At 40.9% G+C, this 26,657-nt stretch overlaps 2 protein-coding genes across 2 annotated transcripts; one reads left to right on the top strand and one right to left on the bottom strand.

The window, feature by feature from the left end:
* The first annotated feature begins 3,092 nt into the window (after window positions 1-3,092).
* Window positions 3,093-13,031, top strand: tbc1d20 (TBC1 domain family, member 20). The gene is made up of 8 exons (XM_084063373.1): window positions 3,093-3,520; window positions 4,440-4,634; window positions 7,174-7,254; window positions 7,624-7,810; window positions 8,038-8,139; window positions 8,536-8,677; window positions 9,234-9,412; window positions 10,556-13,031. The coding sequence occupies exons 1-8, from the start codon at window positions 3,478-3,480 to the stop codon at window positions 10,818-10,820; spliced, it is 1,194 nt and encodes a 397-aa protein (XP_083919499.1). The 5' UTR covers window positions 3,093-3,477; the 3' UTR covers window positions 10,821-13,031.
* A 619-nt stretch (window positions 13,032-13,650) lies between these two features.
* rbck1 (RanBP-type and C3HC4-type zinc finger containing 1) lies at window positions 13,651-26,443 on the bottom strand. The gene is made up of 13 exons (XM_084062478.1): window positions 26,307-26,443; window positions 25,914-25,953; window positions 25,275-25,419; window positions 24,042-24,138; window positions 23,711-23,909; window positions 21,547-21,701; window positions 20,783-20,956; window positions 19,297-19,457; window positions 18,381-18,492; window positions 17,951-18,130; window positions 17,308-17,406; window positions 15,945-16,088; window positions 13,651-15,737 (listed from the first exon to the last, which is right to left on the bottom strand). Exons 2-13 carry the CDS (start codon window positions 25,945-25,947, stop codon window positions 15,654-15,656), a joined length of 1,584 nt encoding a protein of 527 aa, XP_083918604.1. The 5' UTR covers window positions 25,948-25,953; window positions 26,307-26,443; the 3' UTR covers window positions 13,651-15,653.
* Window positions 26,444-26,657: the final 214 nt, after the last annotated feature.

The raw sequence follows: 26,657 nt of genomic DNA, 5'->3' as shown, positions 1-26,657 counted from the left end.
GGACTCTGGGAACATAGGAATTTTGTGATTTCCTTTTCTCAACGTCACTGACTAAGTAAGAGTGGATTATCATCGGTATTGGCTGAGAATGAGGGTGTCTATTCCCAATTCAATGTGCTAGACCCCTGGATTGCGGATATGGAGTGCAACACCTACCATCATCTCTCAGTACTTAATGCACGTCTTAGTTACCCAAGCCATGCTACTCATACACCGAGGTTCCTTGGGATCGAACCCAGAACCTTGTGGTCCTAAGGTGAGTGCTCTAACTGAGCTACCTGGACATAAACAACGTCATTGAATTGACCCTTACCTATTAACCTGAAGTTTCATACTTTCATGAAAAAGTGAACGATTTTCGGACAAAACCACCGGACTACCTCTCAATGTCACTGAAATGACCCTTTACTATTCACCTAAAAGTTTATGATGTTGTACATGATATCATTGTAATCATTGACCATTGACCATCACCTATTCTGTATTATCATGTTTGGTTCAGGAGTTATGATGCAAAATACATTATTTGGTAATGGTGGAAAGTAAAATGGCCGGGCGCTTTTGCAATGGCGCCATATCTGAAAATGTTCAAGTCTGTACAAGTCTACCAAGTTTCACACTTTTATGAAAAAGTGAAAGTTTTTTGTCTCAATCCACTGGACTAAGAGCAGATGGTAACAGGACAGGTGGGCACCAAAACCATCTGGGCACTAGGGACATGTGGGAACCTGGACGAGTGTGCACTTAGGAGTGGAGATAACTGGGCACCTGGACGAGTTGGCACCTGAAGAGGTGGGCACCAGGACAACTGGGCACCAAAACCATCCGGACACTAGGGACATTGTGGGCACCTGGACGAGTGGGCACCTGAATTGGGATTTGTGTTCACAAGTGTTTTTTTTTTAACTTTACATAGCATGCTGCTTTGTTGTTGGTAAGTGATATTTAAACCACTGTTCTTTAAACCCCCAAACACTCTAATTATAATTAACATTGATCATTTGACCATTTTTTGGTATCCTTAATTCTTTTTGGTATTTTACCATTTCCCCAATTTGTTCTATTTTTTTTAACAGTGCTTCTATTTTGGCAAATATACTCTTATATTATATTTGAAAATCTGTTATGTAGGCCTACTTTTGACCTCAGTACTATTTTGGTAAATAAACTCTTATATTGTACTTTTGACCCCATTATTGTTGTGTTGTGTTGTGTTGTGTTTGGGGGTTTAACAGTGGGTTATATATCACTTAGCGGCTAAGTGATAGCCTACCAACAACAAAGCAGCATTATGTAAAGTTAAAATACCCTTGTGGACACGAATCCTAATTCAGGCGCCCACTCATCCAGGTGCCCACTCGTTCAGGTGCCCAGTTATCTCCACCCCTAGTGCCCACTCGTCCAGGTGTCCACATGTCCCTACTGCCCAGATGGTTTTGGTGCCCAGTTGTCCTGGTGTCCTGGTGAGAATGAGCAATGCCATCTATACCATTAGAAGGAGTGCTTATCTGCAAACTAACACAACAATTAGACTAGTCATACAATCTCTAGTTCTGTCAAATCTGGACTACTGTCCTGTTATCTGGTCAAGTGCATCAAAGCAAGAACTTGGTAAACTTCAGCTTGCTCAGAACAGACTAGCACTTCACTGCTCTGTTAGGAGTAGTGTGGATGCTATGCATGCCAGGCTGTCATGGAGGAGGGTGGATGAAAGACTGGCATGCAGCCTTATTCTGTTTTTAAAGAATGTGTATTCCTCACAGAAACCCTTTAGTTTGTTTTTACAGCTATTACCTGCAAATGAAAGACATGGTTATAATACTAGACAGGCATCAAGTGGTCACTTTACTTTACCTCTGCCCAGAATCAATGCACTTAAGAAAACAGTAATGTACAGAGCCATGGCATACTGGAATGTGCTCCCCCCATATTTGACTCTAACAAGAAATACATTTGGTTTCAAAAAGAAACTTAAGGAAGCAATAATCAAAAAGGAGATTAGATTAGATTAGGTTATTCTTTTTGGTATTTTCAGACAGACAAACCTGTTTTGTTTTGTTTTTAATTTAATTTTTTATTGTTAATATAAATGCTGTTCTCTAAGTTTGTGTTTTTGTTCACTAACATTGATTATGTTGTACTGCATTTTATGATTTGTATTGTGAGGATTTTGCCTGGACCCCAGGAAGAATAGTCTCCACTAAGGTGTAGACTAATGGGGATACTTAATAAACAAACAAACAAACAAACAAACCTCTCCAGGTGTCCACTCGTCCTGCCCATGTCATCCCAAAGATATGGTGCCCAGATGTCCCTAGTGCCCACCTGTCTTGAATTCGGGCAGATCTACAAATGTAAGCTAACAACTAGCATTTGTTAGCTTGCAAGTTGTAGATGCGTACATGCGTCCAGATGCGCGACTATATCTGATCTGTTTGGTCAGCGACACCGTCGTACTACGGAGTATATAAACCCCAGTCACCACCTGTAGAAAGCCTGATTTCTATTTACTGTTCAGATCTGGTTTGGAGTCCGCCTACTGTATCCGGTAATTTATACGCACACATAGATACAGGTACATAAACCATTTCCGTATCCGCTTTAGACCAGATCTGCAACCAGCAAAGTGAACTGATCCCATTCTAAGGCATAGCCTTCAGTCAGCGTTGCCATGTCGGCTTATTATAAGCAACTTCGGGCATGTTTTTCAGTTTTGCTTGTAAATATTGGTAGTTGCGGGTTGCAGTTTTTGGGCTTGTTTCTAAAATGTGCTTACTCCCAAATGTTTTGATTATTATTGAAACCAGTGGTTCTCAAATATTTTCATGATAATGTTTTGTGCCACAGGGAGCATTTGTGTTGTTAGAAGTAGAATGTTTTTACAAATATTCCTCATTTTATTGCAAGAGTTTTTGAAAATAGCAGATCGACAAGCTGTGAGCTTGTAGATCGGCTATTCTCAAATAGTTAAAGTGCTCATCATGTGGCCTATTTAGTCGCTTCTTTTGGGCTTGTTTTCCTAGACCCGGTTGCTTATTTCTCTCACAAAACATGGCAGCGCTGCCTTCAGTCAGTGGCTGGCTGGTGTGCTGATGAAGACAGGCAGTTAGTATGTCAACATGTAAACATGTAGCCAGCTAAGCCAGTCTACCTGAGGACCTGCATGTTGTGAGTCATTAGCTTCAATTAGCAACACTTCGCCATGACACTGGAATTAAATGTTCGGTTTCGGGAGGAGAACGTAGCGAGCTAACGTTTAGATTGTAATAGCTAGCTAGGTTAGCTAACATTACAACCAGGCCTATGTGTGTGTGTCTATGTGAGGGTGGCCTGGTTGTGTTCTAGGTAGCCGACTGTCAGTTGGCACCCACTGCACTAAAACAGGCTAAATCAAAACATTAGCCAAGACGAAGAACCATGGCAATTGTAGCTAACGTCAGCTAGGTAGCAGAACGCTGAAGGAGTGGGACTTTAAACATGAAGAAATCCAAAAGTGTGGGTGCCTCGAATGGAAAGCAGGGTAAGTGACAGCTGGCTGGCAAGTCACCAAGGATTTGTGACAGTAGTGTTTTTGTGTCTTCAGACACAAAACTAAATACTTTTGAATAGCAATAGTACTGTACATATTTTGTATATCTGTCTGTCATTTAATGTCACTATGAATTGAGTACAAAAGGACCCCAATTGAAACAAGCCATAGGCTTTTTTTTAAATCCTATTTTGTTGACCTTGTATTTGAACTGTACTTTAATGTGCTTTTTTCTGCAAACTTCCAAATAAAGTATTAAATCAAAGCAAAGCCCTGACTGTCATCCCGGCTAACAGTCATAACGCCAGATGTTTAGTAACTCGTTGGCCATCATTATCCTGGTCAGTTTTGGAAGGAGTATTCACATTTGTTTTGCTTAAGTAAAAGTATTAACACTACAATGCAGAAACACTCTGTAAGTCTGGTATTCAGAATTCACTTGAGTAAAAGTACAAAAGTATTGGCATCCAAATGTATTTAAAGTACCAAAAGTAAAAGTACTCATTATGCAGAAATCTTCCATTTCTTGCTTTCAAAATGTATAAAATCATTTGAAAATTGCAGATCTACAAGATCACAACGCATCGCGAGCTTGTCGATCTTCTATTTTTAAATAGCCGAAGTCTATATAGGGCTGAAATGGGTAATGTATGTTTTGTAATAATATTTAAAATCTACAAAGTAACTAGTATCAAAAGTTGTCCAATAATTGTAGTGGAGTAAAAGTACTATATTTGCCTCTGAGATGCAATGGAGTAGAAGTGAATGTATTGAAAATTGTACAAGTACAAAGTACAATACTTGAGTACTTTACACCACTGAATGATCCTGGCCTATATGATCACGTTAACCAAAATTAGATCTAATAAGGGGCTAATTGTTGTGTCCTATTATATTGTGATGTCTCTAGGGGTGTCAGACTGGAACTCGAGGCGGAAGAGGAAAGTAGCAGACATCACCCAGGCCCTGAGTGTGTGTCCAGTGGACGTTGCGGCGCTGAGGAGGATGGCGATCAGTGAGGGGGGGCTGTTGACCGATGAGATCCGATGTCAAGTCTGGCCCCGGCTTCTCAATGTGCCCCCAAACATTTTGGAACAGGAACCAGGTACCCGGCTGCACCCACAGTACACCAAATGTTATAATAACCCGGCCCGGGACCACAACTACACACACACATACTGCACCTGCACCTTGATTGAAACAGTTTTATAGTGTGCAGTCTCAGCCATGTCATCAAATAATCTGGTGCGTGTACACAGATAATACACATAGGGCAGTGGTTTTCAACCTTTTTCATGCCAAGGACCCCCTAATTGACACATATTAGCCCACGGACCCCCATTTGAAAAGATATGCCAGGGACTCAACCATTTTGATTTATTGGGGGTCCCAATCTACACTATATCATCATCATTAGTGTTCATTGAACTCTGAGAGTGTACAAATGAAACCAAATGGACCCGTTAGGGTCCATTTGGTTCCATTTGTACACTCTCAGAGTTACAGACACACAAGGTTCAATTTGGTTCCTAACTATTAATTTGTCTGGGGACCCCCTGGAACCCCCTCAAGGACCAATGGTGGTCCCCGGACCACTGGTTGAAAACCACTGACATAGGGGGTAGCCCAAGATTGGCTGTGAGTGATATTACATGCATTTCATGTATTACATATACACAGCCACATAGAACACACCTATGCCCTCCCGGTGAGGGGAGTCATCGCGGCGGCATTCTAATTTGTGGTGTTGCGTATGTTCTCACCCAACTTGGGGCCAACAACACTTGTCATCTAGTTTCATATCTATTTGAAAGTTCTGGCAGAAAAAAAGTGTATTTTGTCAAATATCTCTCCACCTTTTTTGTCGCAGCAATTAAATTGGGTCACGCAGCTCTACAAATTAGAACGCTGCCACGATGACTCATGGGGTGTGTTCTATAACAGTGTATTATGTATGTAATTACATGAAGTCTTATGTAATATGACAGAATAGCCGTTACACTGAGAAGACACCTGAAAAACTATTGTTTTCCTATGGCCTCAGTTTTGGTGTAGCTCTGAAGAGTAGGCTAGGGCTATACAAATGTAACCAAATGGACAATGAGTCCTTGGAATTTAATTAACCAACTATAAGTACTAAGTACCTCTGGATAAAGACCAGATTGTAAATGTTAAAAAGTAATTTGCAGACTTTCTTTTTAAGGGAAATTCAAGCTTAGCCTACTGAACTCTGTAGTGAAAGTTAGAAGAACTACATGAAACCTTGCTTTTCAATAAACACCACTTAGTAAGGAAGTCAGAAATGAATAAATGGTGAACATATTAGATTATATATTATACACATACAGCTCTTCACAGGTTCAAAATGACGGACCCAAACCCTACTGGACGCCTGAAATTGGTTCCGAGATCCGAGTGGAGCCGACATAAAAAAAGAAAAAGGAAAGACACACCCGGACGGCACCCATTGCTCTCGGCTCTCACTTTAAGTGACGGGGGAACAACCTTGTTCCCATAGCTTATATTGCGCTGCAGTAATCTGATCGCTGGTCAGTCAGTCTATCATAGCAGCACTTGATTCTTGCAGCCCGAGTCCCACGGGCATCTGCTTCTCTCACACCCACAGCCAGCATACAAAGAACGATTTGTTGTGTATTAGCTTGTCTGGCACCTACTTGATCGAGTTGAGAGAGCAACTGCACGTAGCCAGTAACAGAACGGTCATTGCGGCGAGAGGCAAGCATGCAATATGCAATACGCAACAATGATTGCGCAACACAATGGGAACCGTAGGGTGCTAGACCGGGGGTGATGGGGTCGCCAAAAATAAATCCCTCATAATATGGGGTTGTGGTATAAAAAAGTTTGAGAACCCCTGCCCTAGAGTATTAAAGGCCCACTCCCAGTCCACAGGCACTTCACAGTCTACCTTGGCATTATGTGAAATGGCTGCTTCTGGAGCAACACTTCTCGTGTGATCACCACAATAGACTGAAATCAAATAGACTACACAAATACTCCCACACACCTTGCTGATTGATCGGAATCATGAACACAACCACGTGCTTGTCTGGTATGAGGTATGTGTACCAGGAAAGAATCTGCCCTGGCACATATGGTGCTGACAACCTAACAAAGGACAGTTAGCACTTACCGACAGCACACAAGGACAAATAGGACTCACATTAGTGCAGTGAATTCATAGACATATAACATAGTGTACATTCAGAGGCGCTGTCTCATTTATAGGTCAGTAGCATCTTCATGAAATCTAGTATCTGCTTAAGACTGGCTTGTTACAGTAGGAAGCATAGGATACATGCTAGTTAGGTTCCTTGATTTGGGGATATTTCAAAGAAATGTCAAGTGGCACAGGTGGCTTCCTTGGTTGCACAAGATATCTCATGCGGTAACTAAGGCTAGCGACCCTTACATCTGGCCATTTTGAAAGGTTTATTTGACATGCTTATCACAGCAGTCAGTCATGCCTAAATCATACTCTGTCATACTACATTGTCACATGTTAAAAATAGCCCATCTACAAGCTTGTAGATCGGCTATGTTTGGTGCTGGAACACTGTCGTACAACAAAGTACAGGCTTAAGTGTATGATGGTTGTGCTGATGGTGTGATTTACTCTCTAGACACAGTCGAGCGAGAAAACAATAAGGATTACAACCAGGTGCTGCTGGATGTCCAGCGCTCACTACGAAGGTTCCCACCTGGTGAGTTGAAATCCTCCAGTTCTTATCTCACTGATGTCAATACTGTCTCTGAATGGAACTGGGGATGTGTGTGCACTGTTTAGACAGTGGTTTTGGGAGTAAAGAAAATACTAAGCACTAGTATGTGATGCTGATGCATATAATTAATACTCCATGTTTGAGTATTAATTCTAGGGTGCACCGTGCACAGAAAACAATCCTTTTCTATGCATCATTTTGTAGTTTTTCGTGAGAAGGGAGAGATAGAGATGGACATAAATGTGCCACCATTGTGTTGGATATAGTTATTTGGTTATTTATGTGACACCTCTGTGGCGCAATATTATGTTCCTAACGGACCGATAAAGAATCAATCAATCACATGGCCAGGTATGCCAGATAACCAGAGGGAAGGTCTTCAAGAGGAGCTGATCGACATCATCCTCAGAGTTCTGACACGGAATCCCCAGCTATACTACTACCAAGGATACCATGACATTGTAGTCACCTTTCTGTTGGTCCTGGGAGAGCGTCTAGCCACGGCTCTGGTAGAGAAACTGTCCACGCATCACCTCAGGTACCATGTAGACTTTTAGCCACAGGCCACTGTTCTAATAAGAAGCATGTTACTGAAATGTTTATTACCACAAATGTGTATTTTTTAAATAGTGAAAATGGCAAATTTACAAGCTCACAATGCTGTTTTCTTCTGACCACGTTATTCCTGCAAAGTCTGCCCCATGACCCCCTATCTCTATCTCTGATGCATGTTTTAAAACATAAGATTATCTCTGTCTATTACAGGGACTTCATGGACCCCACCATGGACAACACTAAACACATCCTCAACTATCTGATGCCCATCATAGAGAGGGTTAACCCGGAGGTGCATGACTTCATGCAGCAGTAAGTTTCACATTGCTCTTTCAACAGGCATTTGTTATGTTCTGGACCTTAGAGCAGAACAGCTAACATCCGTCATGCTTTTATCACTGCATTCTCTGGCCGGGAAACCCTCTCTTTGATATTGAGTCTTTCGAGTGGACACCTAAATGTGGAGATATTGTGCAAAAACCTTTTACTTACCCTTACAGTATATACTTTGTCATACCACATATAGCAAACAAAGAAAATTGTAAATCTTCTCAAAATAGGGACACCTATTTTGTGATTAACCTCAACAAGAAGGTAGAGAACCTACAGATAACCTACTGTATACTTATATAATAGAGGTGGGCAGCATTTATTTTATCATGTGCTGGTTTACTGACCATGTAACTTAATCTGTGGCATGTTTTGCAGGGCAGAGGTGGGCACTATATTTGCCCTCAGCTGGTTGATCACCTGGTTTGGCCACGTTCTGTCAGATTTCCGACATGTTGTGCGGTTGTATGACTTCTTCCTTGCCTGCCACCCACTGATGCCCATCTACTTTGCTGCTGTGGTGAGTTATTCCATCCTGCTGCCTCTCAATTTAATTGTCCACTTTCAAGACTTGAGGATTTTGAATTTTGATACAGCTTTTCTCAGGCTCTTGAATTAGAAGTTGTTATTATGGTCTTAACTTTCTGAAGTCCAAGTCTGTGTGTGCGATGCCCTCTCCTGTCACCCAATGTCTCCATCTAGTGGGGGCTGTTTTATAAACCCATTGGAATTTTGCTTTAAGTAATAATGATGATGATAACCATTTGAGAAGGAGGTGCCCTTGGAGCAGAGAACTATTTAGCCATTCTAATAAATTAAATTGATTTTAAGCAGGTGACATTTTGATTTATTTTGTCATATGGGCCAATCTTGATCCGGAAAAGTTGCAGCCAAGCCTTTGCAATGATCATTGTGTGTGTGTGTGTGTGTGTGTGTGTGTGTGTGTGTGTGTGTGTGTGTGTGTGTGTGTGTGTGTGTGTGTGTGTGTGTGTGTGTGTGTGTGTGTGTGTGTGTGTGTGTGTGTGTGTGTGTGTGTGTGTGTGTGTGTGTTTCTTTTCCATGTATTTCGACCCCAGATCGTGCTGTACAGAGAAGAGGAGGTGCTGGAGTGTGAATGCGACATGGCCATGGTCCACCACCTGTTGTCCCAGATTCCTCAGGACCTGCCGTATGAGACACTCATCAGCCGCGCAGGAGACCTCTTCGTCCAGTTCCCACCCTCTGAACTGGCAAGGGAGGCCGCCACACAGGAGAGGTAATGGCCTCTCTCCATTCCTTTTCCAAAAATCAGGTTTAGTTGTTTTTCTATGTAGCTAGTTCAAATCAATATTAAACCATAAAAATGACTTTCATAATTCAAAGTTCAGTTGATGTATGTTACAAACGGTTGAACTGTTAAGGCCTTAGTATACTCATTAAGAAGTATAACGTTTGGAAGACGCAGTGTTGTGCCTTTTCCTAGTGCGGTGTGTGCAGGCCTGCAGGAAGAACTTTGCCTATCATCTTTTTAGTTTTACGACCTCCCCCCTCAGCAATCGGTCCAAATCATATGGCTTGTTACGTCATGATTGCAAACAGGGTCTCATTCACTTGGGTCATTCAATGCTTTGCCTGTACAGCAACCACATTGTTGTTGTGGCTATAGAAACATTACATAACTCTATAACTCCATAACTCCAGATGAATGCTTTTATTGAAAGAGCTGTTGAACTAGTGCAAGACTGCAGGATATCCTCACATGATCAGTCACAGATTTTAAGGACAATGATATGTGCTGAAATTACTCAACGAAAATGTCCTTTTATTGTGTACATTGCTAATTCTAACTAGTTAGCTTGGCCAGGTAATATGTCATTCCTTAAAAAAAAAATAGTTTATTTTTACTTGGCTACTTTCCTACCAAGTATAACTGTGTGTATGTGGTGAATTCTGTGGTTACTGGGTTTTATAGCATTCTCACAGTAAAGTGGCACCCAACCAACACAAGTATTGTAGCTCTATTATTTGTTCCTGAGAGCTACTGTAGCTCTTCTTGGTAGTCGAGTGGGCGTAGACTAGAGCAACAAAAAGACGTCTTACGAACTGGCAACTGGTGAAGGGAACATGTTCTCCAGTGGCTGTCAACGGTTTCTAACATCTTAGCCAGTATACAGCCCACTTAGTTTTAATCTACTCCTCCACAAAAAGCAGACTAGTGATCAGTGTGCATCACTCCCCTTGAGCCCATTCTAAATAAGCAAACATGTATTAAAATATTTTGACCTGAGGCTGAACCAACCATAATTGCACCATGTAACACCGTTACCATCCTTGTGTTTCAATGTTAACTCATCATTCTGGTTGGTCCTGTCTGTCTGCCCTGTTTCTCTCTCTCTCTTCCCCTCCTGTCCTCTGTCAGCACGGCGGCCTCCACCTTTAAGGACTTTGACCTTGCGTCCACTCAGCAGCGGCCGGACTCGGTTCTACGCCGACGCCGGCGGCAGAAACAGGCCGCACTGGACAAATCCGGGGCTGGACCCATAGTGGTGGTGACCCAGCCTTCGGCAGCCAGGCGCTTCGTCCGATTGGCCGTCATGGGTATAACGGTGGCTATGGGGGCAGCAGCTATCGCTGTGATCAACACGGCGCTGGAATGGGCTCCCAAACTGGACCTGTTTCCTTGATCTGGTTCCTCTCTCTTGACCCCTTTCCTGCACTCCTACGTACCGGACACCCTGACCCCTAGAGTCTGACCTCGGTGGGTCAATACAGCTGCTCTGGAGCAGGCACACTTAAGGGAACCTTTTCCCTTACTATGCTATCTGGATGTGTCCACGGATCCCTCCTCGGATACCTATAAGGTCCCTATACTTAGTGCCCTTGTTATGACTGCTTTTTCCTTGCGGAGTCTCACCTCTCCCACCAGAGGGAAGAATCCATCCCTTAATAGTCAAGTATATTTCTGAGGACTGCAAATACCATTGATTAAAAATGGTCAAAGATAATTTATATTTGTAAATAAATTTGTCTGATGTTGATTTAATACATGGTAAGCTCACAGAGATTTAGGCTGTTACGCTTGGTGGTTGCACTTAACTTGAAACTGCTGCCAATGAAGTGAAAGTGTGTATGTATGTATGAGTGGTGAGTGATTGGCCAAGTGTGCACGCGTGTTCCTAATCCTAACCAGTTTGTTTTCCCTTTGATACCTAGACTGAGACCAAATAGAGGCTCCTCTGAATCCTCTCTGTATTTTGTTTAGATGTTCATTTCATAATTTTATATAGGTATGTTAGTACAGTAGTAGTACAGTCATGATGCACAGGCAATTTTCAGAGGCTGTGTTGATGGGTTATTTTAGGTTATTATTACGTTTATACCATGATAACCAAATTGACATTGTGTCTTCCATGAAATCCAGGAACACTGTTGCTCATCTTGTCTACCCATTCTGGGTCCCCAGCCATATATAGTTTATTGTATAGGCCTTGGTTTAATATACTGTAGCTCTACTGTATTTCTCACACACCAGCTTGTAAAGCCACATTCACTTATAAAGCTTTTATAGTATATACAGGTCTGTCACATGTTCTGTAGAATGCCTCTGAATTCGAACTCAGAGGAGGATTAGCTTATAAAATAGAGAACAACACATGCATTCATCATAAATTGACCATGGAAACTATTATTCCAGCATTTGTTCCAACAGCACTGCCTTGGAAAATGTGCCCGAGTCTCATGGCCTCAATTAACTACGGTAACCGTTGCCTGGCGTTGAGTTGATATTGGCCTGCTCACAGAGAACCATCAGGATCAGGGCAAGTTGTAATTGAATTGAATGTTTATTTTTTTTGCAAATCTGCCACCCTCGCAATACTTTCTGCAGGCACTGCGAGGGTGGCAGATTTGCAAAAAATGAATAAACATTGAGCTGTTTCGCAGTCCCACTCATGTCTGGAAGCTATTTATTTCAAGCTTAGTTTAAAGGTAAGATTAATTAGAAAGTATTAATTATGTTTAAGTAAAACTGAAAACTGGTTGAATTTAATGTTCCAAGCTTTTCTAATTCAATTTAAAGGTGTCTGGACTTGTATACATTTCAATGGCATTCTGCCCAAGGTCTGGAAAACGTGTTCACCTGGCTTACTCTTATAGAAAGAATTACTGTTTTGTGGAGCAGTTCTTACTCAGATGTGTGTAATAGTAGGCTCTATGCACAGCAAAGACACTCAAAGTTGGGTCCAGGGACCCTCATGGTTCATTGAGGGGGTTCCAAATGGCCCCTTAAGAGTGTGTAAATCTGAGAGAACAAATTGACCTGTAATTCATTATAATTATTTGTAACACCTGTGAAGGAAGTAAGGAAGAGGCCCAATTTCTTTCCAATATGGCTGCTGTGTATGGAGCCTATTGGCTGTGTTTTGCTTAATAGGGCTTTTCTGATCCACACTGAGGAGTTCACTCAATCATGATCGCCTGTTCTGTCACCCGCGTTGCGGGGTGCAAAAAACTGCTCACTGAAATTCTGAAAGATCTTGAAATGAATTGTTGTTTGCTAAGTCATTGTTTGAAGAGTTGAATACCTCATTTACATATCATAATATAGGTGGTATTCGTGCTAAAGCGCTTAGCCAGGTTCTGGGAGATCTAGTTATGTCTAGAATCGGGGCGACTTGCAACTTAGTGTAGAATGCTATGATGTGCCTGAGAGTACAATCGTATAGCAGTGTTATATTGATATTGACATTATACAGTATACCTGCACTCGGTGGTTGTCTGTCATTTTCATTGCACTAAATCATTATTTTGCCTTTTCTGTTATTTCTGTGTTTCCATGAAGCTGTTGTACTAATGTAAAGTTGTATAAGAGAATGCAAATAAATTAAACTGAACACGTGCTTTACAGTATGCTCTGCTTTTACCAGTAGCACAGAAACAACATCGAGTCCCACAAGAAACAATGTCTAGGAGACCGATGGCCTAGTGGTTAACTCATTAAGACCTGGGACGCATCTGTGTCATTTTTAGATATGAGCTAAAAAGCATTATTTTACACTTTGGCTATTCAAAAATAGCAGATATACAAGCTCGTAGTGCGGCACCGAGCTTGTTGATCTTTTTGAAAAATCTTGAACATTTGTGCAAATCTTTGAATATATTGTTTTAAAGCGAATATTTGTAACTCAAATCTGTGCTTCTGGTGGTCCCTGGAACAACATATTTTGAGATGGGGGTTGGCGGCCAAATACATATAATTTCGGGGGTCCTTGACATGAAAAAGTTTGAGCACCACTGATATAGAAACATACTTTTTTTTTCAGAATAGTGTTGGGATTTGGAAGACATTTGTAGAATAGTCTCCAGGTCTTATGGGTTAAAGCGCATACAGCATAATAGGCTCTAATGCAGCCTGACACCTTTGCTGTGTATCTCTCTGTTTCCTGTCACTCTCACTAGAGCCTCATAACCCAAACAATATTAGTGTTTATCCACTTTATTTCCCCTTATTACAAAATATGCTAAGCAAAGTGATACAGTTGGCGTTTCTCAAAGCTTTATCCTTCACAGACAGAACATCAACAGCAAAAATATATTAGAATTTTGTTTGTAGTTCTTTGACTCTGTTGCCAACAACAAAACTTTACATTGTAAACAAAACATATATTTTTTAGATACATTATGTTTGATATCAGAGGTTTCATTTTAAGCGAGTTGGGACTTAGATGAAAGTTACATTGCAAAAGTAATCAGCGGCAACAATGAAAATTATGATGTCTCATCAGCAATATGAGCTTAAAATGCTACAAAAACATTAAAACATCTTCGGAGTCGTTCAGTTCCAATATGAACACTTGGCTTTGTGAACTGAAGAGCATTACCGTTTTACCTCATTCTTGCCTTATCCTGTCTCAAGGATAGAAGTGCATCTGTAGCATAGACTGCATAACAAGATAGGCTCTAATAACGGCGTGGATTTCAGACTTCATGTATCCAGTCTATGATGACACGTCAGTCATCTATGACGTGTCTATGACATAGGACTATATTTGGTCAAGGTTTCAGCCTGATCCATTGACTTCCATTGTAAAATTAAAGTTGAATATAAAACACGCGTGGAAGTCCTAATCGGCCTACTGACAGCGTGCACAAGAAATCTGTTGCTGAGCGGTCCAGTGGTTTGCAAGATTAACCCAGACAGACAGAGACAGACCCTCTTCTAGATGTCTTGCGTCCTAGCTCTGTAGGAGGCTAGGTCGTGGGTTGTGATGTTCGCCGATTGAAAATACCTATTAAATATGTAGGCATATTCATTATCAACCCACAATGAATAGAATTGTACTGACTTTATACTTATTATATTTACTTTGTTTCTTTTGTATTCTTAAGGTTATATTTAACTGCAAATGTTTGTAGCTTGTACAGAAAATGGTTGCTTCATGGTTCTTTGGTGGTTGGGAAGTAACACTTGAACCCAATTGACAGTGAAGCTATGTGAATATGGAGCAGCTGGGAGAAGGAAGGTCTTTAATTTTTCACATTAACGTTCACCTGATTCCGGTTTTAGGCAATGCAATCATTGCGTTACAGGCACTAGTGTCATTATGCGCGAGTCTGCGTGAACATGACACACAGGTGTGAACTCATACTGTAGCACCCATCGCACAAGTCAAGAAATTAATATGAATCTCACTTTCCACCCGTTATATTTGGTCATTGTATGTACTTGGCATAATTCTATGAGCGATGCACACAGATGGCAAATGTGCTGGGTTAGGATAATTGCATCTCCAACGTGCCATGTATTGAAAGGCACAAATATGTTGTATTCTGTCAAGGGTTTGTTGTGGCGGTGCATATTAATATTAACATTTAGCACCTAGTTGAGACTCTGGGCAGACAGGGGGGATTGAATTTTGTTTTGTTAACTAGCCACAACAACAAAACAGTACTAAAAGATAGCAGCGAGAGATCGGACTTAAGGCAGTTCTTCTACAGATACATACTGTACTGTAATTGTCATGAATATTATACATGAAATAAAATAAAACTTTCCTTGCGGACCTGAATTGTGGACCTCCAGTGCCCGCTGCCCTAAAGCATGCCCTACTTTATTGTCTATTTTATACTATGGGACGAAATTTAGCTAAATGAACATGCTGTTTTGAAGACTTGAAACTAGCGATTGAGAACATAGGAAAATGTGTACTGAGGTAATAAATCAAGTGAGAAGTAAGGTCATTTCCCTATAGACCTCTATACAATCTAACTTAATACACTTCTGTTTTGGGTACATTTTTCAGACCGGAAGCTTCCCACCTGGTCTGTAGCAGGATATTTTTAAGTACTCATCCAACAAGCAAAACAGAGATAGAATCAGGCTAAGCAAATGAATTTAAATCACAGTAAATCAAGTAAGAATTAAATACGATATAATCAGATGTAAGACAGCAGTTAGGTTGAGGGCTGTTTTTCTGTGCGAGTGTGTGCATGTGAACATTTATGTGCACGTGTCCTTGTCAGTGGCAGTTTTTGCAGTTGGGGTGACACAGCTGATTCTCAACATGTCGACATTTACAGCCACCAGATGTGTCTCCAGGACCCTGAAAACACACACACACACACACACGTTACATTGATGTGTTACACTGTTGATAGAAACCTAACATTCCTCAATTTGTGTAGGTGTACATGTGACTGTCTACAGAAAATGAGTGTAAAGCATTGTGTGTGTGTGTGTGTGTGTGTGTGTGTGTGTGTGTGTGTGTGTGTGTGTGTGTGTGTGTGTGTGTGTGTGTGTGTATGTTTACATTTGGTCCCCAGCGAGCCTGTTTGGTAACCCAACAGATCTCTGTCTGACACATGACACAGCGGATCCAATCACAGCCATCCTTTTTCTGCACAATGACATCACAGCGCGGACACTTCATGGCCTCCCCACTCTGCAGCAAACCCTACAGTGATACATATCATTAATTATTACAAATAAACTACAGTGATCAATATAATTATGAACAGCAAACTGCAGTGATCAATTTTATTAATCATTATGAACAACAAACTACAGTGATCAATATCATTATGAACAACAAACTACAGTGATCAATATCATTATGATTATGAACAACAAACTACCGTGATCAATATCATTATGCAACACAAACTACAGTGATCAATATCATTATGAAACACAATATAGAAAGAACTAGAAAAAGTGCTCCTCGGAGCACAGGTCTCCGCCAGGTCAGGTAGGTTATTGTGGGCCAGCAATGTTGATGGAATATGAAAAATCAGACAGATCCCTATTGATCACATGACTATAAAGATAATGTGTACCGATTTGCATGGTGTTTGGACAAAATCTCGGCCTCCTTGTAGCGCTATAAAAGGCTGATGTGAAAAATGCATGGCCGACGGACGGACAGACACGCGGTCGGACGGACAGGGTGCAAAACAGAGTCTCAGCCATGCCTTCGGCCTGGCGGAGACAATAACTGGATTTAATTTTATAATATTTGGATATCCATGTACCAGTAGAATGTTCTTAAATGATTTTGGTGAGTCATACACATCCCTATACACAATATAATGAATAGGTACAGACCAGGTATTATTGTACAAAATACAAAAATATTGTATTATATTGTATTGCGTGGCTCGTTCTGAGCTTGCAGATCAGCTATTTTTGGTGCAGGACACCAGCAAACAACTAAGTTAACAGTAGCAAGCTCTGAGCATGTAACGCTAAGATATTCTTACGGCTTTCATGCTTATTCAATATCAGTAATTGTTTCTCCACATAATATCTACGTAATGCTTCACATTCTTTTTCCTTTTTTCTCCCTACAGTATGTATTCATTATGCCAATTCCCAATTTTCCAAACACTGCTAACCCCTACAGTTCGTCACGTGGAAGCGTGTAGACGAGCATGTGTTTGCTCTAATAAACATAAAGTCACAACTACTTCTTTTCACCTGACTGAGGAGTTTCACCAGGAGAGCGTAACACATGCAAAGGAAAACTTTCCTACCGAGTTCTCCCTGTTGAACAGGCTCACTGACCAACCTGTAAGAGTTGCTAGTACGGTTGTTAATGGAACTATGAAGAACTGCATCGCACATTCACTGAAAAGTTCCACCAGATTGAAATACTTATTTAAAGGTCAACCTACCTCCAACATGTCCTTGGTTTGCTTGGCAGCCAGGTCATTCTCTGCTCGGATGCGCAGGTCATCCTGGTATTCCTTACAGTTCATGTCCTTATGAATGGCCTGTTGAACACATACAGTACTGTATGTTGACTGTCAACTCACTTACTGTGTTGTTCCTATGTTTTTTTCTCATTTTCTTTTAGAATGGTCCATTATTTTACCGTAACCCCTTTTTCTCCAAATGTACCTTTAATGCCACTTAATTCCTCCCCTACTATGGGTGGTCAACAAACATTTGCACTGTCAAATTTCTTATGCACTTTTTTTTTATTACAAAAACTAGTAAAACACGAATCATGGATTTATTCTTTGTGTTAGTCACACAGCTAGTTGGTATTAACAGTGTGAGTAGAGCATCAAAATAACAAGTACCGGTATCCAACTCTCCACCGTTCCATGCACACATTGGCTGTGCTCACATATGCATTAGAGTCTAGAGTTGGTTTAACACAGAAGAGTGTACAAATGGACCCAAAAGGACCCTTACGGGAACCAAATGGACCCTTTACAGATCTTTACGGGAAACAAATTGACCTTTTACGTGTCCATTTGTTTCCATTTGGTTCACTCTTTGTAGTTAACGCTAAGGTTTTGACTGTATTACCTTGCAGAGGATGCAGTTGGTTTCTTTGCAGAGCTCACAGTAGAACTCATTGACATCGTCCTCATAGATGCACCAGCCTTGGCAGTTGGGTGTCTGGCAGTGGAAGCTGTGATCCGAGCGGCTCTCCGCAATGCTCAGTCGTAACTCCAGGAACCGCTGATGCTCCTCTGCTGTTAGGAGCTGCACACAGCATTAAGCACCATTTTATACTTTGTTCGTCGTATGATGGCAGAAAATAGCTATATAGCGCTGCCTTATAGATTTGCAATTTTCGGTCAACAAACAAGCGCAAGTGTGCATGTGTGTGTGTCTGTTAGTGTGTGTGTGTCCCATACAATGTGTTGTCTGTGCCCCACTGCCAGTAGTACAGTAGCTGTCAGCACTTGGGATTCCCAAAAAATATAAAAAGGCCCCACAGTGTTGAACTCACAGCCTTGATCTCTCTGTCTTGTAGCTTGCTTTCACAGCTGTAGTCGTTGTCCATGAAAGGACAGGACACCTCAGCATCCTGGCTGTTCACTATGGTCCCCTTAAGACACTCACTGTTGGGGAAAATTCATGCCCGCATGGCGCGAGCGCGCACACACACACACACACGCACACACACGTGCACACACACGTGCACGCACACGCACACACACACACACACACACACACACACACATCAAAGCATGCACACACAAATAGGCACCCACATAATATGCCAATTATTCCACAATTATGCCACATTGGCCACATTGGCATATTGACATATGCCAGTTAATTCATAATACTGATTATTTATTGTTTTGACAAAGATCTACTTTACTTTAATCTAAACTTCATGACAAGAAATGGAGGCTAGTTTCATGTTTCATTGAGACATATCACTTATTGCTTGTTGCTGCGACCCTCCATCATGTCATCATCAGCAATACAAACCCTGAGGTTAAATGCATGCAGACAGGAAGAATGTGTGAAGTCACTGGAACATCCTAGAAACCAGTCCCAGTCCCTATTATACTGGTGGTTTGAATGCAGCCTATTATACAGTAGCCTAGGGCTGGGCGATATGGACTAAATCAAATATCATATTTTTGACCGAATACCTCAAAACCTCAGAAAATAGCAATAATTGCTGATCTACAAGCTCACATCGCATCACACTGTGATGTGAGCTTGTAGATCAGCTACTTTTGCAATTTTTGAAACTTTTGGAAAATGTTTGAAAGTAAAAAATACGGCTTAAGTGACTGAAACCATATATTCAATGTTCAAAATCCCAGACGATATCTAGTCTCATATCACGATATCGCTATGATGATACAGTACATTGCCCAGCCCTACAGTAGACCATAGTGTGTTACCTGCAGAAGCTGTGCAGACATTCTCTCAGTGTAGCGCCCTCCCCTGGCTCCAGTGGACAAAAGCAGATGGGACAATCGGTCTCCGTGGAATTGGGGACGAGGCTGTGGTCATCTGTCTCCAGCAGGGACATGAAGTTCCTCTCTCGCTCCTCATCAACAGCCTTCATTTCCCAGTGAGAGTGAGAGAGAGACATTAGATTAAGCCAGAGAGAGAGAATGGTCAAAAAAAGTTTACAGCACCATCCCTCTCCTCTTCTTCATCCCGTTATGTTGTTTAAAGCAGGGGTCTTCAACAGGGGGTCCGGGACCCCTAGGGGGTCCTCAGAGTTACTAGAGGGGAGCCCCCCAAATCTTTGTGTGATTGGATTTTTAGTTTTTACATTAACCACTTGAACCCTAGCATTCCTATTCTGAGGAGAACATTTGCCAAGGGGCTCAGCTAAGGGGTCCTTGGCCTGAAAAACGTTGAAGACCCCTGGTCTAAAGGCCAATATATGCTTTGAGCGACAAGTGTCACACGACATGTCACACGACATGTCGCACGACAGTGACGTAAAAACGACAAAACATTTATGGAAATGTCTGACCAGATACAGGGTTAAACATATTCCTACCTAAAAAAAATTATGACCAGAGAGGGGGATTTCAAAAGCAGAGGCACAGATTCACCCCTAAACCTGTTGGTACCGCATCAAAATGGTCCCTGAGACTCGAACTGAACTTGGCAAACAAGCCTTCAATCCATGTGTGCTGCCCCTGCAGCAATGGAATAACTTGCAGACAGATCTGCAGCTTATGCAACTGATCTCACTTAGGTCTATTAAAAGTTTACTGTCTATCGGAAACTGCACCTGCTTCCCTAGCCATTGGTTTTAGTGTATGCTGATATAAAGTTTTGGCTTATGACGTTTGTTGCACTCTTAAATATTTTTTTTATGTTCTGTTTCTTAATGTAAAAGTTTGTACGTATATGTTTATAGTAAAGTGTAACTTTTTGTACTGCTAATAAACTGAACAGGGCTCCCTCTTAAAAGAGATCTTGTATCTCAATGGGATTTTCACTTCTACAAAATATACAAATAAAAAATATATATTAACCCATTCAATCCGGGAACGCATCTACAAATGTCTTCTAAAACTTGTTTCTGAATAACGTATGTTGCTATATCAGTGGTGCCCAAACTTTTTCATGTCAAGGACCGGACCCCAAAATGATATGTATTTGACCATGGACCCCCATCTCAAAATATTTTGTTCCAGCCAGGGACCCCCCAGAAGAAAATATTTTAGTTAAAAATGTTCGCCTTAAAAAAAAGGTATATATTCAAAGATTTGCACACGAATAGCAGATATACAAGCTCATAGTGTGGCACTCAGTGCCGTGCTATGAGCTTGTATATCTGCTATTTTTTTTCCTTTTTTTTAAGAAATCTAAAATGACAGAGATGAGTTCCCGGTCTTAATGGATTAAAGAAACCCAGGTTACCTGTTGGTACTGCTCCAAGGCCAGCTCCTCCATCTGCAGTCGCAGGGACTCCTCCTGGTCTGGCTGGTAGATGTCAGGCACCTGGTACGTCTCTGGTCGCTCCTCACCACACATCTCACAGCCAGGACGCGTTGGCTTGTTGAGGAAGGTACACACCTTACAGGACCAGGCCAGCTGTATAGGCAGGGCATGCACACGTTCCAATATTACTTAAACTGCTAGCCCAACCACCTCACCCTATAACATTAACCACTAACACAACCTAACCTTATAGGAGTAGTTCGCCCAAAAAATTACTTATTTTCTATCAATTACACACCCCATGAAGCCGATAATTTGATGACCGGTCTCCTACTGACCGATGACCCGGTCATGAAATTACTGGCTTATGAATGCGACAAAGTACAAAATCTCCATGAATTCAAGGCTTCATGGGGTGTGTAATTGATAGATAATTGATAGAAAATAAGAATGTAACTAAATACCACAAAACATACAAATACGCAGAATTCAATTCAGAATTCAAATCCCTAACTTTAACCCCTTGACTAACCCAAAACATAAACCCTAAATGCCTAACCTTAATCCCAAAAGGAATCTTTTCCTTATTGTAACACTAACTCAAGTCTACTACAAGCTTGTAGATCGGCTATTTTTGCTGAATTTTCACCCCAGAATAGGGATGCTAGGGTTCAAGTGGTTCAGAGAAGACACCCATAAATCCTCAGTCTAAGGATAACACCACAGCTCATAATCCAACCGACCTGAGGTTTAGGAGGCACAGTTGGTCGAGCAGCCACAGTCGGCTTGGGAGGTTGAGGCAAGGGATTCTGTTGAGGACCAGGATGAGGAGCTATCTTCTTCTCAATTACTCCTACTTCCAAACCTCTCGGCAGGAGGTACATCGACTCCATGATGCCTAAAAAGACAGACGGCAACTTGATTTACCCAGCTAAATACCCAGGCAAAAAAACACACAGAAACGGTTCAGTGAACATAAAATCAACTTTCTGCTATGGCTATTGCAGTCTCCAGTTCTGTTATAAACTAAAGAAGGCATATCATAATCAGAAACCTGTATCTTAAAAGGTTATTATATAAGACGGAATAGTCCAACATATGTTCTGACCCAACCAAAATGTTATAAGAAAATAATGTTCTTATCCTTGCATAAGGTGGCTGCACCAAGTACAGAGAATAGCAGTACCTTATTATTAGAAATGGTTCTTTATTTGGACATACTGTATTAGACTCATTTCATTGATTCAATTGAAAATATAATACATCCCAAATAGGGTTGCAAAAGTCAGTATAGTCACAGGTGAAAAATGGGAATATATGGGAATTCAAAGGAAAATGATAGATATCTTATTGCACAATATGTATTTACAGTACTTTGTCATTATGCATACAGAAAAATAAACCTTAAGGTCCTTACACACCGGGGGCGATTCTTTCATGCGAATAATACGTTTTTTTAAAAAACCTTATAAAGTCAATGCAAGCTTCCACATCAGTTTCGCGGAGCGAAAAAGCCTCTTTTATTTATTCGGACCGAGTCCGAATGTTGCGTATATTCACCGGTGTGTAATGACCTTTACTCTATTATAAGCATATAAATGCAAACCCTCCTAACAGAAATTAACAAAATCAACAAGTTGGTTATGAGTTGCATTTTAATAATGAGCTCTCTTTACATTGGATTCTTTTCACCGATAAAAAAAAGAGTAAAAAACAAAGAAAACAGGAATGTTGAATACGTATTTTCAACATAAATACCATAGAATCATTACATTTTGTCAAGCTAGGATTCTTCCTTTAATCAGACTGCGTTTCAACTGCTGTCCATACAACAGTGAAAAGCAGCCCCTGATTGGCCCGGTCATTTTCTGATTTCTCATACTCTCTGCCTATGGGCCGAAGTCCAGTCTGATACCGTGGAGGAACGTTTGAGTGAATCCACATCATCAGTCTGGCAATGCCAGCCTATCAGTATCTCCCCTGTACCTCTTCAATGTTATCTGCTTGGAAACTGTGATGTAAGTATCCTGTGCATGGAGAATGCACTGTGCATGCCGAAGATTGCAATTCTACTGAATAAGCAAATATTTTCTCCTGAAATTGTGAAAATGTCTTACTTATTTACACCTTCACCTATCAAATCTAATCCAAAGCTGTAGAGCCTAGATTTGTCCATCGGATAATCAAACATCAAAATATACAAACAAATTCACAAAAAAATGACTTATTTGTTCAAAAATGTAAAAGTATTTTTACTCTTATGTAACCAATACACAAGATGTAACAATAAAGAAATCTTGGACATTGAAACTTGAAAGTGGTTCATGGTGTCTCAATTTAAACCAACCAAAAACTTTAACTTCCCATGGAAATTTACCAGAAAGTTTAAGGGAAATGAAGATTAACCCATTAAGACCTGAGGCAGATTCTACAAATGTCTTCTAAAACGGTTCTCTGAAACACTTATGTTGCTATAACATCAGTGGTTCTCAAACTTTTTTTCAAAATTATATGTATTTGGCCGCGGACCCCCCATCTCAAGATATTTAGTTCCAGGGACCCCCTAGAAGCAAAGATTTGAGTTACAAATGTTTGCTTTAAAAATATATATATATATATATATATTCAAAGATTTGCCCAAAATGTTCGTTATTTTTCAAAAATAGCAGATCTACAAGCTCATAGCGCGTTGTAGATCTGCTATTTTTTTGAATAGCCAAAGTACATGGTTAAAGTGGTTCAAATCTTAAAAGACAGATGCTTTCTCGGTCTTAATGGGTTAAGGACCTGCTATGCAATCTCACTCAAAATACTATAGTATATATCAGTCTTGTCTAGTCACTGTCTAGTCTTCTGTGCATCTTTACCAATGCGTGGTGGTACTGTATGTGTTTGAGTGATACTGACTCTCCAAGCACTGCTGCTCTGCATCCAGCTGCTGTTGCTGTCGTGTGAGGTGAGCGGCCTGCGCTGACAGAATGAACAGGAAGGCCTGATCTCCATTCCGACGCACGCCATGACTGTACAGCGTTTCTCTGTCCTGTGCCAAACGCTTCCCGATCACCCAGCGCTGCAGTGCCGGGTGGAACCCAAAGTCATGGCTGACCTGTTAACAAAGGAAACAATGCATGTGTGTATTACACATTTAGCTGCTAAGTTCAAGGGGTCATAGCTCAGTTTAGGCTTTGGAATTTCATACTAAAGCACAGGTATGAGGTATATGATAATGATACTCTACCTTTACTTTGAGCTGTGCTATCATCATCTCAGGAGTAACGATGAGGGTCACAGGGATGTAGGCATCTGACTGAGCATCCTCCACCCCCACCTTCAACCTACGGGTAGCACAGAATAGAAAAACACAACACAGACTAGTATCTTACCCGTCCCAAATGTAATGTTGACAAATGCACTGCATTCTGTATTACCGTTTACATTAGTAATGTGTGTGTATCACACTTACTGTAAGAGCCATAAGAGCCATATGAGCCATGTTTGTTTCTAATTTGATGACATCACCACAGGGCTTAGTCAAGGCCAAGGTTGCCAGGGTTACAGGGTATTTAACCCTGTCCCTAATCAAGCGCAGGCGTTGCCAGTGGCAGAGGCAGACAGCTTTTGACTGTGTTCATGAGATCTGGGGGACTGTAAGCGTTTGACTGTTTATTTACGTTTAATTGTATTTATTGTATGCTAAAGTGACTGGCACTAAGCTACAGAAGAATAAATATCTTTTTTTGTTATGAACTTCACGGACATTTTGGACCTCAGTTATTGAGCACACGTCAGAACTCCCTCGGCAACCAGTACTTCCTAAATACAGGACTTGGGCAGTACACTTACTGTAAGTGTCTTTATCTAGTTGAAGTTATACAGTAGGCCTACATGTAATAATATTGACAATATTAAATATGGGATGGAGATTTATGTAATATTTTAGAGAGAATTTGCTGTTGTGTGGAAGTGAAACATATTCATTCTATGACCGTATTCTTATATAATAGTTGTTGTTGTGTATTTATGCAAGTAACATCAGTACAAATGTACTGTGGTTCGATATACCGTATAGGACACAATGCTCAGAGGAATTATGTGAAGGGTACAAGATATTGAAGGAAAAAGCAGACAGTGTAGCAAGTCAGAACAACAGTCACTCCTGACCTTGTGTCTGTCTTCACATAAAGAATGAACCTGTTCCTCGTACAGCTCAGACATTAACTGACATTAACTCTAATGTCAGTCCCTGGCACAAAATTATTTCTGACGGAGGTCCATGGACAAATACTGTACATTAATTAATTTGGGGGTCCTTGACATGAAGCAGGTCCTCATATGCAAACAAGCCCCTAGGGCTTTTTGTTTTATCCTTTTAACAATCATTGTAAAATCGTATCTCTGTACTATTTGCAAACTATTAATAATGTATTCAATCAATCAATCAATCCAAACATTTTGAGGACCAGTGACTTACTGTATGGGGTCTTGTGGATAGGCCTCTCTGTTGATGTTGACAGATACAGGGACACAGAGTTCAGACAGTCTCTGTGAGAGCCTGGCAGCCTCCTCTTTCTCCCCAGTACTGATGGCCTCGCTCAGGGAGACAGCCAGGTCCTCAGCTGCATTGGAATGGGGAAACCAGGACGGGGTTATTATCTATTTATTGTGTGTGTATTTATAATGTTCTCTCTCTCTCTCTCTCTCTTCAGACAGACAGACAGACAGACAGACAGACAGACAGGCAGGCAGGCAGACAGACAGACAGACAGACAGACAGACAGAGAAACGCGCACGCACGCACACACACACACACACACACACACACACACACACACACACTATCTCATGGTCTGTTTATTCTCTCCTCATTTATCTCTATTACAGACGGATACATATTGTGTAGCACTGTGTTCCTTTAGTTACTGTTTACCTTCAACCTAAACCCATTTCCAACTTCACAGATCACACACACACTTGCTGGAAAAGCCGACATTTAACTTGCCCAAGTTGCCCGACCGACATGGTCGCACTTTGACCTGCTGAGGCTGCGTGGCAGTCAAATAGGAAATGCAGGTCAGTGATCCATTTTAAAGTGTATTGATTTTATTCTCACCCTCTTTCAGACAGTCAGCTGATGGAGACGTCATGATTGCCTAGAGAGAAGGAACAATATTATAATGATATAATGTAAGATATAAAACATTAGCCTATTTAGTTAAAGTGGATGTTTTGTAATAATAATAAAAAAATACAATGAAGTAACTAACAAAAGCTGTCAAATAATGGTAGTGGAGTAAAAAGTACAATATTTGCAATATCTGAAAATAGTAAAAAAAAAAATCCTCAAATTTGAACTTAAGTACATTACTTGAGTAAATGTTACACTGATCGGTTCTTTTCGGTAAAGCGACATTAGTGGTGCGATGGAGCTAATAAGCTTACTGTATTTATTATTGTATTTCAGATCTAGCCTTTACAAGTCGTAGGCTACTCTAAAGTTACTCACTTGAACACCCGGATACGTATGTTTGTCTGCAGTGGAATGTCCAGTTGAAAGATATTCTTTATGGCATAATAATAGCTATAAATACACTATATTTATTGTCCAGTTTCAGAGTGTTGTATTTTGAGCAGCAGCAGAACAGAATTGAAAGTGAAACTAGCCAATGTTGCCAGAGTTTGTGAGAGAAATAAGGAACCAGGTCTATGAAAACAAGCCCAAAAGAAGCGACTAGAAATTGAAAGATTTTAAAGATTTTGTATGGGGGGTCCCTGGCACAAAATATTTTCAGATAGGCGGGTCTGTGGACAAATTCATATTTATTTGGGGGTCCTTGACATGATCATGTTTAATTAC

The sequence above is a fragment of the Gymnoscopelus microlampas genome (assembly GCF_963454915.1).
Source record: "Gymnoscopelus microlampas genome assembly, chromosome: 7".
NCBI lineage: Eukaryota > Metazoa > Chordata > Actinopteri > Myctophiformes > Myctophidae > Gymnoscopelus > Gymnoscopelus microlampas.
This window is presented reverse-complemented; position numbering and strand designations above follow the sequence as displayed.